General features: G+C 45.8%; 1 protein-coding gene across 1 annotated transcript in view; it reads left to right on the forward strand.

Moving 5' to 3' along the window:
* The first annotated feature begins 1,103 nt into the window (after window positions 1–1,103).
* The window catches only part of CDH23 (cadherin related 23), a 202,492-nt gene continuing 184,885 nt past the window's right edge, over window positions 1,104–18,710 (forward strand). The window contains 2 exon segments of the mRNA XM_030951192.1: window positions 1,104–1,175; window positions 6,418–6,495. Coding sequence (XP_030807052.1) covers window positions 1,106–1,175; window positions 6,418–6,495 — 148 coding nt within the window. The 5' untranslated portion in view covers window positions 1,104–1,105.

An 18,710-nucleotide genomic window follows, 5' to 3' on the forward strand; every position in this document is an offset into this window, starting at 1 on the left:
AATGAGATGATATTACGGAGTGTTTTAAAATCCACCTGTGCCAATTTCCTTGCAGAGGGACACTTGGCTGAGGTTTTCTGGGGCTGGTTTGGAAAAATCTTTGGTTCTGATGGTCTGAGCACCACCAGGTGAGGATGTGGCTGTGCTGGCAGCTCCCTGCTGCTCTTTAATTCTGTGTTCTTAGCATGGGGAGCCATGTGCTGTGTTAAAATTTGGGATGGGGACAGGCTTGGCATCTTCCTGTGCTCCTGCTCTGTGGCCACCCAGGTAGGTGTGAGAGGTTCCAGGGGCTCTGCCCCCAAACCTTGGTGCCTCTGCAGTGATTCTGGGTCGAGCTTCTGCCGAACCATCTCAAGTCTGGGTGCTGGCAGCTGGCTGCTGTGGCACTCCTGGGTCACAGCAGCTCTTCCTCTGCTGCTGGAGGGGCTCCTCTCCTGGCCACCAAGGTCACCATGGCTTGTCCCCTCTCTGGAGAGGACCTTGGGCATTGTGTTGTATTGGGTGTTGTATTTTTGGGGTGCCCCGTGGCAGGAAGGAATGATGAATCTGGCTCCATGTTCTCAGAAGGTTAATTTATTATTTTATGATACTATATTATATTAAAGAATACTATACTAAAGAATACAGAAAGGATACTTACCGAAGGACAAGAGAGAATAATGAAAACTCCTGACACTTTCCAGAGTCCTGACACAGCTGATGGTGATTGGTCAATAAGTCAAAACAATTCACGTGAAACCAATGAAACAATCACCTGTGGATAAACAGTCTCCAAACACATTCTGCGTGTGAGCACAACACAAGAGAAGCAAATGAGATAAGAATGGTTTTCCTTTTCTCTGAGGCTTCTCGGCTTCCCAGGAGAAGAATCCTGGGCAAAGAGATTTTTCCAGAAAATGTGACTGTGGGGAAGCAGAAAGGAAAAAATGCAGCCCCTCCAGCAGGTGAACCCTGGTTTCCATGGCCAAGAGGACGTTGGAACCAGAGCACTGATGTCCTGAGGCCTCCCCTGTGGCACAGCCTGCAACCTGAGCCTGATTTAGGGACACCAGGTCACATCTGTCAGTGCTGGGCTTGACAGTGCCTCTCTTGTTTGACAGGAACCATGAAGCATCCCGTGGCTGCTGCTGCCCACCTCCTGCCTGTCCTCCTGCTCCTGGAGCTGGTCTCTCCAGGTAGGTTTGTCTCTCTCTCCTGCTTGGGGCTGGGTTTGCAGGGTACAGAGGTGGTAATTTCTGTCTTTGTGGTGTGAAAAACATCAATCACTTGGTTTTAAAATTTTAAAAGTTTAATAGTAATAAAATGGTTATAAAAATAGTTATATAATTAGAGTGATAATAATTTGGACAATTTGGATTAGGACAATATGAGACAATAGAGACAAAGAGTTACAGACAGTCCGGGTACCTTTTCTGGGCAAAAATAAACCCCAAAAAAGGCCCCACGTTAACAGAGCATTAACCCTTAAAAGCAACAGCCTGTTGCATATTCCTACATCTCATCCATGATGCATAAATTCCATTCAAACACAGATTCTGTCTGGTCAGTGTCAGCTTCTTCCTCTGAATCCTGACTGAGTCTTCAGGGCTGAGCAAGGCAGGAAGAAGTTTGTTTCTTCTGATAATGGAGCAATAAATTCTCTTTCTCTGAGAGATTTGGGTGTCCTGTGGCTGCTACCTCATTCCTTTCTTAAAAAAATATCCCCCATACATAGTTTCTATTTTAACATTTTTTTATAATCTAAAACTATATTTAACACACAATTAAAAAAATTAACACAGCATCACTTTCTAACACAACACATATAATATTCATTTGAACATTCGCAAAAAGCCAATCATAAAATAAGCATTTTTCACAGCGGTCTCCTGGTGGATATGCAGAGCTGCACTGCTGGGGTGAAGGGTGGGGGTGAGCAAATCTCCTGCCTCCATCACATCTTTCATTTCTCCATCCCAGGAAATCGTGGGGACCTGCACATCATGCTCCAAATTTTCCTGCAGCCCTTACTGGCTGCACACAGTGTGGCCCGGAAAAGTGTTTGAAACTTCCAGATTGGGAGGAGGGTGCTGGACTGATAGGATTTACATCAACAAAAAAGAAACTGTTGGAGAGGGGAGAACAGGTGGATGTAAGAGCGCTGGGGTGGATGCCCAGCAGGGGTAGATGCTCCTAGGGGTATCTTGACAAAAAGTTGCTCTTGGAAACTTCCAGATGTGGATTGACCAAGGCAGAGCTGGTGCTGGACCTGGCATGAGGTCAATTTACATCAACAAAACCTAAGAAAACTGGAGGGAGGGAGGGAGGGATCACGGGCAGGGATGTAAACCAGAAGCTTGTTAGCTGTGTGGCAGCAGAACGTTGCTGGCAAGGCTCTCCCCCTGCTTTCAGCAGCAAAATGATGACCTGAACTGTGCTTAAATATGTGCTGGGGGGAGAAATAATTCCTGTCCAAGCTGCAAAACCTCTTTTCTAATTCCAGATTGGGGGAAGGCAGGGCTGAGGGCCAGAAAAGCCTCCACATGAAGCTCTTCCCACCGATGCTCTGGGTCTTTCCTGGCACGGGGAGGGAGCTGGTGGGACAATGGCCTTTTGGTGTAGAAAATGTGCCTTTTGGGCCAGGTTTTGGCTCATCACAGGGTGCACAGGAGCTGTAAATGTGCAGCAAAGCCCCGTGAAAATTGGGATTGTTACATGACTGGCCTATCCCCCCTGGGTGCTGGTGTGGGGACAGGGTGCCTGTGTGGCTCTCGCTGATAAACAATAGCCAGTGTGTGTCCCTCTGATAGCACCGTGCCCTTTGCAATAAAGGCTTTTTTTGCCCTTTTTTCCCCTCCTGAAGGCTGGAGATGGCTTGCCCAGATTGGCAGGCTGATGAGGCAGTCGGTGGGTGACATTAGCTGTGAGTGACAGGCGCAGTCAATCTCCCTCCGGTGTCGAGTTGGATCAGGGAGAGCCTCACTGGAGCTGCAGCTCCTCTGCAAAGGGAACAAATAAGGGAAAAATCAAGTCCTTTACCTCCCTGAGAGGTCACTTGCCACTCTGTCCCATTGCAAGTGGGGCCTGCCAGCCCAGCTTCCTCCTTGCAGTGACAAACTGGACAGGCTTTGCATGGAGCCAGGGATCTGGAGGCTCTGCAGCTCAGCAGAATTCCAGCCCTTCTCTCCCAAACCCTGCCCAGGGCTTGGGTTGCCATCTCTGTGATAAGCAAGTGCTGGCACAGCTGCTGGGCCTGGGATAGGGATGAGGAATGGGTGCTCTGCTATGGCTGGCCAGGGTCTCTGTACAAGTCACAAACGGGACAGGACTGCTGTGGAACTGCCTTGAGCTGGTTTATTTTCCAGCATCAGTCTCATTCCATGGTTATGACAATGGGAAGATGCCACCAGCTCACATCACAGGCAGCAGACCAAGAACTCAATGTTACAAGTCACTTTATAAGTTTTTTGACCAATCACACAAAGCAAAAGCACATTGACAGTAGTTCTATCCAACCACTATAAGCACAGGTACCTTTGGTTAAACAATGCTTGCTTATTTTGAATACAATACCTGCTTGTGAGCCTTAAAACACAATGCACAGAGCTCCATTATTAAGCTTCAACCTTCTTATATAATATCTCACTAGATAAACTTTTCTGCAGCTTAGAGAGTTATTCTAGACAAGCATTAATACACAGACCATTGTTCTATTTGTCCTTACTTTTCTACAGTTTAAATAATTTTTCTGCTGACCAATCTCGTGGCTGCTGCTGCTTAGCTCCAATCGCAGTTCTGCTGTCTCTGAGGCCTGCCTTTTGCAGCTTTCCCAAAACCCTCTGATTTTGTAGATCCTCACACCCTGCCACACATCCTGGTGATGGAGCAGCTCTTCTGTGGAATTTGCAGGCAACCTCAAAATAGGGAAGAGATGAGAATGTTGACTCCACGTTTCAGAAGGCTGATTTATTATTTTATGATATATATATTAGATTTAAAATGCCATACTAAAGAATAGAAGAGAGGATTTCATCAGAAGGCTAGAAAAGAAAGGACTGAATAATGAAACCTTGTGACTGCTCACAGCCTCGACACAGCTGGCTGTCACTGGTCATCAAGCAAAAACAATTCACATGCTGGATAAACAAGTCTCCAAATCACATTCCAAAGCAGCAAAACATGGGGAAGCTGAAGCTTCCAAGCTTCCAGGAGAAAAGATCCTAGCGAAAGAATTTTCCAGAAAATCTGTCTGTGACACTCTTGCCAGGAGGTTTGCAGAGCTCCTGGTGAAGCCACGAGCTGGGATGTGATGGGAAAGCGGAGGCTGGGTGGGTTTGGAGTGTTTGCAGGAGGTTTTGGGACAGGTTTTGGGACAGGTTCAGCTCTGGGGTGGCAGTGGGGTCTCCCTGCTCCTTCCTGGCCACGGCTGCAGGAGATGGGCAGAGACCTCCACCAGCCAAGGTGTCCCTGGAGCCTCCTCTTCTCCACTTTTCCAAGCCCTGGGGAGCCCCAACTCTCTCAGCTCTCCATGGCCCCCTCTGGGGTCTCTCCACGTCCTTCCTGTGCTGGGGGGACCCCATTTTGTGCTGAGAGTCCCAGGGGTGGCACACCCCAGGGATAACTGTGGCAGTCTGAGAAGGAAATTCCAGCTTTATCCTGGGATTTGCAGCCCAAAGCAGCGGCCTGCCCCCAGACCCTCCCTCAGCAGCTCCCAGGGCAGGTCTCCCTGCTCCCAGAGCACACAGATCCTGGAAACCTCCCAGCACCTGCTGCAGCTGGATTTGGAAAGTGCACCTTATTTTTAGCGTGCTGCTGATATTAAGGGATGTATTTTGAGACAGAAAGGTTTTGCAGAAGCAAGTCCTGCGTGCCAAGGGCTGCTGGGGGTGTTTCAGCCTCATTTTCCCCTCCCAGATCCTGCTGGCCCCAGTGGCAGGCAGTGACAAGCATGCTGCCAAGCCCCTCGAGATGCCCTCAGCTCTCAAATAACCCATTTTGTCAGGTTCCTTTTTATCTTTCTTTCCAGGTGCTTAGCTCCAGAGGCTGGGATTTAAATGTGCCTTTGCAACAGTGCTGCCTCCAGTGCTCTCCCATTTCTCAGGGTGTTTAACCACCCTGGTGCCTCAGGAAAGAGGGCAGTGCTGAGAAATCCTTGTCTTGTTACAGAGGGAGCCCTGGGGGAGCCCAGGCTGCTCCCCCATCCCCAGGAGCTGGTTTGGTGGGATGCACACCTGGGAGCTGTGCTTGGAAGGTCTCAGGAGCATCTCCTTCCCTTGGGAGCTGGGCAGGCCAAGAGGCTGCTGAGGTTTGGTCTGTTCTGCTTTCCTGGGATGCTGAGCACGCCCCACCAAACCTTCCTGGGAAATCACTGAGTGATTTCCTTTCCCTGCACCTCTCTCCCCGCAGCAGATCCTTCCTGGCTGCCTCTTTCCCTGCCTTTGTCACTCTCCTACGTGCTCTGCACTTGGCTCTGTCCCCTAATGAGGCTGCGGGCCAGGGGCAGGCTCGGAGAGGGAGTGGAGAGGAGTGAGCCCGGTGATTAGAGGTGAAAGGAGGCAATTAGAGGGAAAGGCAGCCCGGGGATGGCACAGGGAAGGAGCACGGGGCTGTGCTGGGGTGCCTGACAAGGCAAAAGGCTCCCAGCTGTGGGAGCAAAGCAAAGATATTAACCGTGGGCTAAAGCAGTAATTGATGCTCCCGGTCCCTGTGCTGTCGGCTTTCCCCCTCCCCTCTGCCTTTTGGAAAATACCAAATCCAGAAAGGCTGGTGGAGGGAAGTGCCCCCCCTGTGAGCATTCCCAAGCCCTTCCCAGCCTTGGGAAATGTTGCAGTGTGATGTAATAGCCTGTCTCAGTATCCCGGCTGTTTCCCCAGGTGTGCCAATCACCTCTCCCTTCCCCTCCCTTGCCCCCTTGCTGAATGCTGTCCCTCAATCCTGGCATTCCATAAAGGGCATGTGTGATTGGCAAAGTTCAAAAGATGCCACTCAGCCCTGGGGACATTGGGCCATCCAGGTGTCATTTGTCCCCTGAGACTTCCCCCCCCCTTACCTGGTTGGTGGGATCCCTGCCCCTTCCCTCCCCCTCTCCCTGGGGTTAAAAGACACAGCAACCTTGGGGTTTGTGGTTCTGTTGGAGCTGTTGCTGGATTCAGAGGCCTGTGAGCCAGGAATAAAGCTCTGGATCCAAACCCTCCAGCAGAACCAACTCCTTTCCTTCACCTTGCCTTGAAGCCTCTCCGCCAGAGGTAAACCTGAGCTCCTGCTTGCCTGGACTGGTCCCAAGCGCCAGCTGCAGCATCCAGCCAGCCAAAGGTGTCTCTGAGGTGAAACCACCACAGCTGCTACCTTTGGTGAAGCAGCAAGGGCCAGAAGAGCCCAGGCACATTCCAATACTGGTATTAACTTGGAAATAACTCCTTGTTTCTGTCCTCTTCCCAGGTCAGGGCAATCGCCTGCCCTACTTCATCAACTACTTCTTTGACACCTACCTGCTGATCAACGAGGACACACCTGTGGGTAAGTGGGACGGGCACTGGCTGCCACCACCCCGTGGAAAAGTATGGAAGAGGAATGTTTTTCTTTTGATTGACAGATGGAGCTTTCCTTTCCTTGCTTTCTTTAGCTGGAGATTGGTTTTTAGTAAATGCAGAAATCGACCCAGGCTCTCAGTCCATTAAACTTGTGGTCTTCAATCAGGGCTCCTGACTGCCCTTTAATGGGGGAGGAATTGATTGTGAGGCTGGATGGAGCCTCTGGAGGTCCCTTTCCCACCTGCAGCCCAAGCAGCACCTTCCTGAAGGGAGGGCTCTGCACCCACATCCCCTTTGGAGCTGCTGAGGGTCTGGGGACATCTCCAGAGACTGCTCAGCTGAGCCTTCTGCCCCTTCTAGGGCGCCCTTGGCCAGGAATTGGTGACCCCTGTGGGATTTGGGGTGGTGTCTGAGCAAGCAGGCAGGATGTGGAGTCCTGGTTTGGGTGGATGGTGCAGCGTGGTGGGATTTGGGGTGGTGTCTGAGCAGTCAGGCAGGATGGGGAGTCCTGGTTTGGGTGGATGGTGCAGCGTGGTGGCTGAGCTCACCCTCAGGACAGGCCCTGGGGCTGCCTGGGAACAGCTTCATGGAAATGCTTCCTCACGGAGCACCCTGCTCTCCAAGCACTTGAGCCTGAAATCCCTCATGGGAATTGGACTGAACTCCTATTCTGTCAGAAAATAGGGAGATTTCCTCCAGCCTGCTTTCCATGAGACATTATGCGAGTCAAGTCGTTCTTGGAATTACTTTGGCAGTTGAATTTTCTTTTTTTTTTAAACTTTGTATTGCACCATGTGCATGTATATAATTGACTCTTAAGAATATTGGCACCTTGAGATTTTGTTTCCGGAGGGAAATGTCAGCCTGGGAAGTGTTGACACACACAGTTGTTTCTGTGCTTCCTGCTGTTGGTAGGTGTTTTCTGAGTTAAGCTTTATTAACTTTAAAAAAAAAATAAATGTAGCATCTAGAAAGACCTTTCTGAGATGCTGAGTGTGAGGAGCAGAACTGTGTGGTACCTGTTTCCTGGGGAAAAAAAAAAAATTGTATTTTTTGAGGTCTGTTTGAGCGCCCATCCCTCCCTGCAGCATCCCCTCCCTCCAAAGCAGCAGCTCCCTGCCTGCTGCCTGCCATGCCAAAAGGGATCTTAAGCAACAATTAAGAGATCATTCCCCCTCTAATCACTTACAAGAGTAAATTAGTCTTGTCAGGAGCTATTAAGACAGAGAGCTCGGAATTCATTAGGCGAGATTGGGCCAAGGGAGCTGCTGGCGCTGCCGCCGGTCCAGGCTGATTAATTTCTCCCAAAACATCATCAATGCCCATCTGTTTCATTTAGGTCTGGGGAGAGCAATTTTCAGGTGGACTGACCCTGTAGTCAGTTATTTCACCCAGAAGTAATGGGAACACACACACACACACACGTGCAGAGGGAGCTGGAGGTGGGAGCTCTGCGGAGGGAATTGGAGGAGGAGGAGAAGGATGAGGAGGAGGGAAGGGGATTGGTTGGGTTGTAGTGGCGTGGGCAAGACATGGAGAGGCCATGCCAGCTGCCAGCAGCTCTATCACCCTGTGTTTTACTTGGAAAATGGGAGCACTGACTGCATAAAACCCCATGGGAGAAGAGTGTGCAGGAGAGAGGGACTGCCCATCTCCATCCTGCTGCTGTTTGCCTCAAGCAGAATCATCCCAAGGCCCATTTTGCTTAATCCCAGACCTTCCCGGAGCTGGGAAGGTGGCCCTGCTGCCACAAGGATTTGCCAGCAGCTGGGTGTGGCATTCACATTCTCTGAAAAAATTCCTTCACCCAGGATTTGTCTCTTAGGAAGCTGAGAAGGCCTCAGAGAAAGAGGAAAACAATTCTTACCCCATTTGCTTCTCCTGTGCTGTGCTCACATGTGGAATGTGTTTGGAGATTGTTTACCCACAGGTGATTGTTCCATTGGATTCTGCTGTGAGTTGTTTTAACTCTTTGGCCAATCAGGGCCAAGCTGTATCAAGACTCTGGAAAGAGTCACAAGTTTTCATTATTATCTTTTTAGCATTCAGTAAGTATCCTTCCTGTGTTCTTTAGTATAGTATAGTATTCTTTAATATAATATAGTATCATAAAGTAATTAATTAATCTTCTGAGAATGTGGAGTCAGATGCGTCATTCCTGCCTTTGTCAGTGGCCCTGTGTCACTGTGATATTTTCTGAAAATCTTTTCACAAGGATTTTTCTCCTGAGAAGCCTCAGAAAAGAAATGTAAATAATAACTTTCTGATGGCTGTGCAATGTGGTCTGGAGATGGTTTACCAGCAGGTGCATCTTTGATTGGTCTCATGTGAATTCTTTCTACTTGATGGCCAATCATGGTCCAGCTGTGTCAGACTCTCTGGTCAGTCACAAGATTTTATTATTCATTCCTTTCTAGCCTTCTGATGTCTCCTTTCTCTTTCTTTAGTATATAATTTTCTTTTAATAGAATATATATCATAAAATAATAAATCAGCCTTCTGAAACATGGAGTCAAGATTCTCATCTCTTCCCTCGTCCTGGGGCCCCTCAAACTCCACCAGAGCCCTGCATTTACAGTAGCTGGGAATGGGCAGGCAGCACTCCAGGCTCCTCCTGGTCAGGGTCCCTGCTGCTGCTGCCAAAGGAGCCTCTTCTTAGCATAATGTAATGACTGCAGTCTAATTGCCCAGCAAATGGATTTGCTGTGAGCAGGACAGGAGTGGGGAAATGAAGATGATCCATCATGTCAGCTCTGTAAGTAGCCTTATAACCACCCAGCCTGGACTCAGCCAGGTTCAAGCTCTGAAAGCTTTCATGCCTCGACGCCTCGCAAAATGCGTGACAAAAGAGGCCGTTCAGACGAGTGCAATTCCACTTCCCTCCATCCTAGCGAGAACATTTCGGAATAATGTTGTCTTAGGAGAGTGGGAAACGCTTCACCCACTGCACTGGAGGTGATAACAGGCACTTGGCCTTGCCCTCAGGCCTCGCTGTGTCAGGGGCACGGTCACCCAGGTGGGGACAGCGTGTCCTGTTGGGTTTGTGAGGTCCCCAGGATGAGGTGAGAGAGGAGGAATCTGACTTCACGTTCTCAGAAGGCTGATTTATTATTATATTGTATTGTATTCTATTATTTTGTATTCTGTTATATTGTATTATATTATAGAATGCTAGAACTATATTTTACTATATTCTATATATCCTATATAACTATATCCTATATAACTATATCCTATAACTATATTCTATAACTATATTCTATATAACTAATATAACTATATACCACAAGTATATACCACAACTCTAACTAAACTATATATACCATAACTATATAAAAACTATATTAAAACTATACTAAAGAATGCAGAAAGGATATAGACAGAAGGCTACACAAAAATGATAATGAAAAACTCGTGGCTGACTCCTCAGAGCCTGACACAGATGATGGTGATTGGTCATTAAGTTAAAATAATTCACATGAAACCAATCAATCTCCTGTTGGTAAACAATCTCATAAGCAGCAAAACAGGGAGAAGCAAATGAGATAATATTGTTTTTTCTCTGAGGCTTCTCGTCTTCCCAGGAGAAGAAATCCTGGAGAGAGAAGGGATTTTTCAGGAAATATGAAAGGGATTTTTCAGGAAATATGACAGTGACAGTGTCCCCTCCTGCCTGTCAGGCCTTGGCAACTCGTGCCTTGCTTAAAACCAGCAGAGGGCTTAGCCTGGATCCTGGCTCAGGCTGCATGGGGCTGTGAGCACTTGGTGGGAGGTGGCAGGGGGTTGTACCCAGGTGATCTTTAAGGTCCCTTCCCAGCCAAACCATTCCATGATTCCATGATGGTGTCCCCTGTAAGGCTGCTGGGGCTGAGCAGGGCATGGCACAGGGAACCTGCTGGGGTGGCCATCCCCTGAGGACCTGCTGGTGACAGCAGCTGGCGCAGCTGGCAAGGCTGGGCTCCCACAGGAATCCTGCCTGGGCTGCTGTTTGATTCCATTACTTACTCCTGGACAGGAAAGTCTGCAGCCGAGGCTGTCAGCTCTCCACCCCAGCAGCTCACTGGGATGCCTCCTGTGAGTGGTGAGCCCTGTGTCCCCCAGATTTGGCTGCCTCTGAAGGTTGTGAGCTCCTTCCTCACATGGGGCACCACTAAATGTTGGCTCTTCTCTTTTCTCTTTTTCTCTTTCTTTTCTCCTTCTCTTTTCTCTCTTTTCTCTTTTTCTCTTTCTCTTCTCCTTCTTTTCTCTTTTCTCTTTCTCTTCTCCTTCTCTTCTCTTCTCTTCTCTTCTCTTCTCTTCTCTTCTCTTCTCTTCTCTTCTCTTCTCTTCCCTTCCCTTCCCTTCCCTTCCCTTCCCTTCCCTTCCCTTCCCTTCCCTTCCCTTCCCTTCCCTTCCCTTCCCTTCCCTTCCCTTCCCTTCCCTCTTTTTTCTTTATTTTCCTTTTTATTGGGGTTGCAAGTGCTTGAGGTGGAATTTTGTGTCTAGATTTAGACATTTATTAGTTTTTTATTTACATCACAGTCTCACAAGCTGTGAGTTTACACTATTTTACTAACAATCTAAAAACCAATTCCTTATCTATCTTTACAAGGTTTCTTCAAGGAAAAACCATTTAATTAAGAAATGACACTTAAATTATTTTTATTTTTAACCCAACAATTAATCTCTTATGTCTAAAAATGCAGATTTTTCTGTTTAATTACAAAAAACTACCCAAAAAACTACTACTCAAAAATCTACTACTCAAACTCATGAAGAAGGACTAAAAATCTCAATCTTAGCTTTAAATATATTACTATATCCTAAAACATTAAACTCTAAGTTTTCTACCACCCTTCTATTCAAGCTACACACCTATAACTTCAGTTCTGTCGGTTTTGGAAGCGTTCTCTACAGCCTCAGGTCAAATGCAGTGTTCTCTTGAGGGTCTTTGAGCGCAGAAAATCTGAAATTCTCAGCATCCAGGGTTCCAGCAGCTGCCTCAGCACCACAAATTACCCTGGGACCACGGAGAAGCCCCAAGTCAGCAAGTGCCAGGTCAGGAGCAGTGACAAAAGCAGTGAGCGGTGCCATGCCCAGTGACCTGGGCTGTGCCTGCTGCTCCCTTTTCCTTCCCTCTGGCTCTCCCAGGAGCCCTGGGCTGTGGTCTCCATCCTGGGGTGCACCATGCTCAGGGAGCAAGGCAGATGGATGGATGGATGGATGGATGGATGGCTGACAGGGAATTTCATGGTTGCTCTGTGCAGCTTTTGCTGAGCTGGCGAACGCTGTGGTCAAGGATATTTCTGCACTAAATTTGAATAGGCAGAGCTGAACCTTGCTCTTTGTAAGATCTGCTTCAGAGTGGGCTGGACGAGGTGCTGCCCGTGGAGTTGTGGCTCTCACTGTGCCCCTGCAGCCCAAGAGGAGTGGAGGACCATGGAGGAGTGGCTACACTTTGGTGGCCAGTGGCCACTAAAGGGTTTAGGTTGGTGTGTGACACCTTGTGCCTGCTGGGACACAATTATTTCACAACTATTTTGTCGCAGACATCTTTTATGGAAAATCCTTTCCTTAGGATTTTTCCTCCTGAGAAGCTGAGAGGCCTCAGGAACAAAATGTAAACATTGATTATCTGCTGCTGTGGAATGCAACAGGTGCATCTATGATTGGTCTCATGTTGGATGCTTCTAATTAATGGTCAATCACAGTCAGCTGGCTCGGACACAGAGCCTGAGCCACAAACCTTTGTTATCATTCTTTCCTATTCTATTCTTAGCTAGCCTTCTGATGAAATCCTTCCTTCTGTTCTTTTAGTATAGTTTTATTGTAATGTATATAATAAAATAATAAATCAAGCCTTCTGAAACATGGAGTCAGATCCTCGTCTCTTCCCTCATCCAAGAGCCCCTGTGAACACCATCACATTATTTCACAATTATTTCACTAGAAAACCAAAGAGGAGCGTGGTATTCCACAGGCAGGGTGATTCCTCACGTGGATCTGAGGCAGCACAGCCCTCTCATATTTGTGGATGATTTAATTTAATTTTCTGTCCTGGGCCAGGACTGGCCTGTGACGGTGTTCACAGGGGTCCCAGGATGAGGGAAGAGACAAGAATGTTGGCTCCATGTTTCAGAAGGCTGATTTATTATTTTATGATATATATTATATTAAAACTATACTGAAAGAATAGAAGAAATGATTTCATCAGAAGGCTACCTAAGAATAGAAAAGGAATGGAATGGTAAAAAGGCTTGTGTGTCGGACAGAGAGTCTGAGCCAGCTGACTGTGATTGGCCATTAATTAGAAACAACCACATGAGACCAATCACAGATGCACCTGTTGCATTCCACAGCAGCAGATAATCAATGTTTACATTTTGTTCCTGAGGCCTCTCAGCTTCTCGGGAGGAAAAATCCTAAGGAAAGGATTTTCCATAAAAGATGTCTGTGACAGTGGCCCAGAAGGATTTTCATGTCCAGGCTTCCATCCTCCACACTGTGCCTGTCCTTTCCAAGGCAATCGTCCCTTCCAGCACTGCTGCCTTTTGCACAGGGAGCTGCTTTGGCACCCAGCACAGGTCCCTGGGGGTGCTGGGCCACTCAAGCTGCTGCTGGAGATAATGGTTATCAGTGTGGCACTGAGCAGGGGCTCAACCTGCCCGATCCCACAGCTGTGCCCAGGCTCCTCCAGATGCATCACTGGACGGAAAAAAAAAGACAAAAAAAAGATGCTGGCTCTCTGATCCCTGCCTGCTTCTGGGCTGATTAATTTGTTTCAGAGCTGGAGATCCATTGTGAAAAACTCAACTAAATATTTGTTTTTAAAAGTTTAATAATAATAACATGGTTATAAAAATAGTAATATAATTAGAGTGATACAAATTTGGATGATTAGAATTTAGGACAATACAAGATAATAAAAACAAGGAGTTATGGATAGTTTGGGTACCTCTTTCTGGGCAAAAATAAGCCCAAAAAAGGACCTGCATTAACAGAGGATTAACCCTTAAAAGCGATAGCCAGCTGCATATTAATATCCTTCATATACAATCTACAAATTTTATTCTAACAAAGGATTTATTTGGTCAGTGTCAATTTTTTTTACCTTAATGGCCTCTTCAGGGCTGAATTTGATAAGAGAGCAATAAATTTTTTTTTTTTGAAAGATTTAGGTTTTGTGGCTGCTATTTTGGCTGCTATTTTGCTATTTTGGTTTACTGTCTTAAAAAAGGTATCTTACATAGCATAGTTTCTGTTTTAACCTTTTGTTATAATCTAAAACTATATTTAACACACTACTTAAGAAAATTATAACAGCATAACTTTCTAACATGACACATATAATATTCATTTGAATATTTGTGAAAAGCCAATCATAAAATAGGCATTTTTCACATCCATGCACAGGGTGTGGGGCCAGCTTTGAATGGATGACTGTGTCATCTGAGCAGGGCAGGGCCACTAGAGCCTGGTGGCACTTGGTCTGTAGCTGGATACAGAACCTGGGGACCAGGTGTGTTGGCACTGACACGGGAGATTGTGGCTCATAATGGTAAAAAACAACCCCACAAAGCTGCTTTTGTTGTTTATCTGACAGAGATAAGGTGAGCTGGCAAGCTCTGGAGGACCCTAAACTGCTTGGTTTGCTGGGTGGGTGTCGCAGACATCTTTTATGGAAAACCCTTTCCTTAGGATTTTTGCTCCTGAGAAGCTGAGAGGCCTCAGGAACAAAATGCAAACAATGGTTATCTGCTGCTGTGGAATGCAACAGGTGCATCTGTGATTGGTATCATGTGGATGTTTGTAATTAATGGCCAATCACAGCCCAGCTGGTTCGGACAGAGAGCCAAGCCACAAGCCTTTGTTATCATTCCTTCCTATTCTATTCTTAGCTAGCCTTCTGATGGAATGCTTTCTTCTATTCTTTTAGTATAGTTTTAATGTAATATATATCATAAAATAATAAATCAGACTTCTGAAACATGGAGTCAGATCCTCGTCTCTTCCCTCATCCTCATCCTCAGACCCCTGTGAACACCATCACAGGTGGGTGGTTTGCCCAGGGAGCAAACAGCTGTGGGGTGCAGGAAGGATTGGTTTGGCCTTTTAGGAAGGGTAATTCCAGAGGGAGGATGTGCCAGGCTCTGGCTGGGGGGAGATTGCCTGGTTTTGAGCCTTCCTCGTGGCCATTGCTGAGATTCCCCTTCACTAAGGGAGGCTGTGGCCACCTCGTCTCCCTCTTCAGTGTTTATCCATCCCCCAATGGCTGTTTGCTGCCTAAAACTGAATTTTCAGGGTTCTTGAGAGCTCTCCAGAGGAGCAGCCTCGTTTCTAAGCGTGCTGAGGGCCCTAATGAGCAGAAATATTTGAGGAGAGCTCAGGGAGGGGATCTCAGCTCTCCCTTTATCTGTCATTTGAGGGCCCATTGATGATATTACTTGTTGAGCTGCAGAAAGTACAGCATCTTTAATGAAAACTTAAGGCTAGAAAATTAGTTATTCCCAACATCAGGAAACTTAAGGTTTAAAAAAAAAAAAAAAAGGAAAAAAAAGCACCCCACTCCCACCCAAACCCTTAACCCTGCATCATTAAATTAATCACTTCATCAATCACTTAAACTTTCATATCTGCTTTGCTAATAGGCAGTAACATTAAATGCTCATGTTGAAGAAGGGGAAGAGGGAGAAGGAAGAAAGCATATTTGCAAAATGGACTCATTAACATGCCCGGGTAACCTTGCTCCCCATCAAACCACCCAGAGGTTTGATCTCAGCACCTTTTGAGCCGTGGCACGGGGGCCAAGCCCTTTCCAGGGAGAGGGAGAAAGATGTGGGAGTTGGGTAATGAGGGCTGGGGTGGTTTTTTATGTCTGGGATGGCTTTAGCAGCATTAATTATCTGCACAGGGCTGGCTGTGCCCTGGTCCTTGTCACTCTGCAATGCCTGGGCTTGGATGTGAGCACTGCCCCAGCTCAGGAAAATTGGCCTTTCCAGGCGGATTGGAGGCATTAACATGGGTGGCAAAACTGATAAAGAGCAGTAAGGCAGGCTTAACAAAGGAAAAAAAAACCACAGGAGGGAGGGGAAAGCACATATGTATGGATATGTATGTGTATATTGTGTATATTCAAGCTAGGAGACATATGTATATATATTTATGTATAATATATAATTTTATATTTATATATAATATATTTTATATTTATATATAATATATTTTATATTTATATATAATATATTTAGATATTTATATATATGAAGATATATTTTTATAGTTTTATATTTTTATATATTATTTTTTATATTTTATATATTTATATTTTATATATTTTTATATTTTATATATTTTATATATTTATATATATTTTTATATTATATATATTTATATATTTTATATATTTATATATTTTTATATATTTATGTATATTTTATATATTTATATATTTATTTTTGTGTGTGTGAGTGTGTATCTTTGTGGAGGTATTCTATTAGCCAAGGGTCGTTCCCTGTTCTGGAGGGAAACGCTTGCATTTGCACACACTCATAATTTTATTTTTAGTGGGGAAGGTGAGCTGTGAAAAATCAGGAAAAAAAAAAAAACCCTGCTTGCAAACAGTGGTGAACATACTTGTGTGTTTTGCCAGATCAGAAACTTGATGTATCTGGGTGGTGAGAGCTTAAAAAAGAAGGGATAAAACCCTAACCCTAACTCCTTTACCCTGTGCTTCTAATGTTGGCACGTCTGAGGTCTCTGCAGTCTGGATCTGCCCCTGGATCCCTGGCAGTGTCCAAGGCCAGGTTGGAGGGGCTTGGAGCAGCCTGGGATTGTGGAAGGTGTCCCTGACCATGGCAGAGGGTGGAAAAAACAATTTTGAAGCTCCCTTTCAACCCTTGAAGTTCCCTTTCCATGACATCCTCAATGACTCTTTATAGAATTTTCGGGCTAGTGAAGAAAACTTTCAGTGTCAACTTCTTCCTCTGAATCCTGACAGCATCTTCAGGGCTGAGCAAGGCAGGAAGAAGTTTTTTTTTTTTTTAATAAATGAGCAATAAATTCTTTTTCTCTGAAATATTTAGATGTTCTGTGGCTGCTATCTCATTCCTCTCTTTTAAAAATGTGTCTTACATAGCATAGTTTCTATTTTAACATTATGTTATAGCCTAAAATTATATTTAACACACTACTTAAGAAAATTAATACAGCATAACTTTCTAACATAGCACATATAATATTCATTTTAATATTTGCAGAAATGCAATCATAAAATATGCATTTTTCACAGGTGCAGTGATGGTTTTTGAATTAACTGTAACCACTCAGGGAGGGGGGAAAGGAAGCTTTGTTGGACAACTCTGAAAACATCTGCTCCGTTTGCAGCGCTGGTCAGGGCAGTGAAAAAAGCTCTGTGAGCTCCCTCTCTTAAAGATTTATTAATATTGCTGGGTACACGAGGGGGAAAGATTTCAACCACTTGACATTTAATGGTTAGTAACTCAATTTTATTCCATTCATCTGCATGGCTTTGTCAGGTGCCTGCTCTGGTATTGTATCACAGAGGTTGTCTTGCTGCCTGTGAGCAATTAGGGGGGTGATTTGGTACCTGGATCTGGAGAAACCTTTTTATTTTCCCTTTCTAATTGATTATTAGCTTCGAGGTGAGAGCTGGTGTCGTGGAACATAATATCCTTTCATAAACAGTGATGTGGTGGCTTTGCTCGTTCTGCTGTTTTGGTTTCAAGCCGTTAATTTGAAAAGTAGAGGAGGGGGGAGAAAAAGATTTTGAAATACAGAAAGTCCAAGGGAGATGAACAATTTGGGGTATGGAGAGAAACGAGGAGCATCCTCCCAGGCAGAGATTAATGGTTGTTACTAATGATTTTGGGAAATAGAGGGGAAGGAATAAGATGTGGCAGAAGACTGTAAAATAAGTACCAGCACTGCAGAAAAGCCCAGCTCTGGAAATGCACCTTTTCCCACATGACAGCAGCATCAAATTAAACACATCCTGCTGGATGAAGCAGCATTTCCCTGCCAAGGAGCACTGCTGTGTGGTGAGGCAAGAAGTGAGGGGAACACACAGAAAAGCACCATCCTGCCTCCACGTCTCTGCCAGCAGCTTTCCTAGGGACATGAAGGGTGGGGGAAAAACAATAATAATAAAAAAACCCCAAAACCAGACAAACAAACAAAAAAAAAACCCCAAAACAAAAACAAACCCCCCAAAAACCCCCAAAAAACCCACCAGAAAAACCCAAAAAAACCAAACAAAAAACCAAACCAAACAAAAAAACCCCAAACAAACAAACAAACAAACAAACAAAAAACCCAAAACCAAAAAAAAAAAAAAACCCCAAAAATAAACCAAAAAAACCCACAAAAACAACCCCCCCCCCAAAAAAACCCATTTCCCAGGATTTGCAACTTGTTCTTTGCCTTGGAAAAATTTTGCTCCCATCAGGCTCAGGGCGAGGAGTGAGGGCTTGCAGAGAGCACCATCCACAAGTTGTTGCCCACCTGCTTTCCCCTGAAAGGGTCAGAAATTGAGGCTCTGTATGGGGGGGAAAAAATAATTCCAAGCTGGCTTCAGGACAATGCAACAGGGTGATCTGGTGGAGCCATGAAAATTACAGGCACCATACAGAACAGCGGCAGGAGAATGAGTTTCACTGGGGCTGGGATGCTCCACAGGCAGTTTCTGGCAGGTACAGGTGGGAAAATGTCTCTTAGGAGAGAGGGGAGGCCTCCATGGATTTAAAACCAGGAGCTTGATTTTGCATTTCAGGTTGTAAGTTGCGGCTGTAATTTTATTTTTATTTTGCTGGTCAGCTCATCTCAAAAGCCAAAATTGCTGTGCTTGGTGTAGGCACAATTCCACTGTAAAATCAGCTGGAATCTGGAATCCAGTGGTGGTAATTCCCCCTCCAGCCCCAGAAGTAGAAGTTCACCCCAAGACCAGCAAATTCTGGGTTTGCTCTTGGTGTATCCTGCAGCCAGTGCTGCTGTCCAGGCAGGCACAGGGACAGCTTTCACTGGGATGCTGCTCCCAGGAGTGGAAAATGCTCTTTAAAAGAAGTTTTCCTGTCATGGATCTGCACACAGCCTCTTTTGAACAAGGTGCAAGGTCAATATTTGGGGTTGGGGGGGTGACAGGGCAGCTGCTTTGCTTGGCAGGGCTCATCCCTGCTTTCCATGAATCCGTGCGCGAGTGGCCCCAGG

This window comes from Camarhynchus parvulus, chromosome 6 (genome assembly GCF_901933205.1).
Source record: "Camarhynchus parvulus chromosome 6, STF_HiC, whole genome shotgun sequence".
Classification (NCBI taxonomy): Eukaryota; Metazoa; Chordata; class Aves; order Passeriformes; family Thraupidae; genus Camarhynchus; species Camarhynchus parvulus.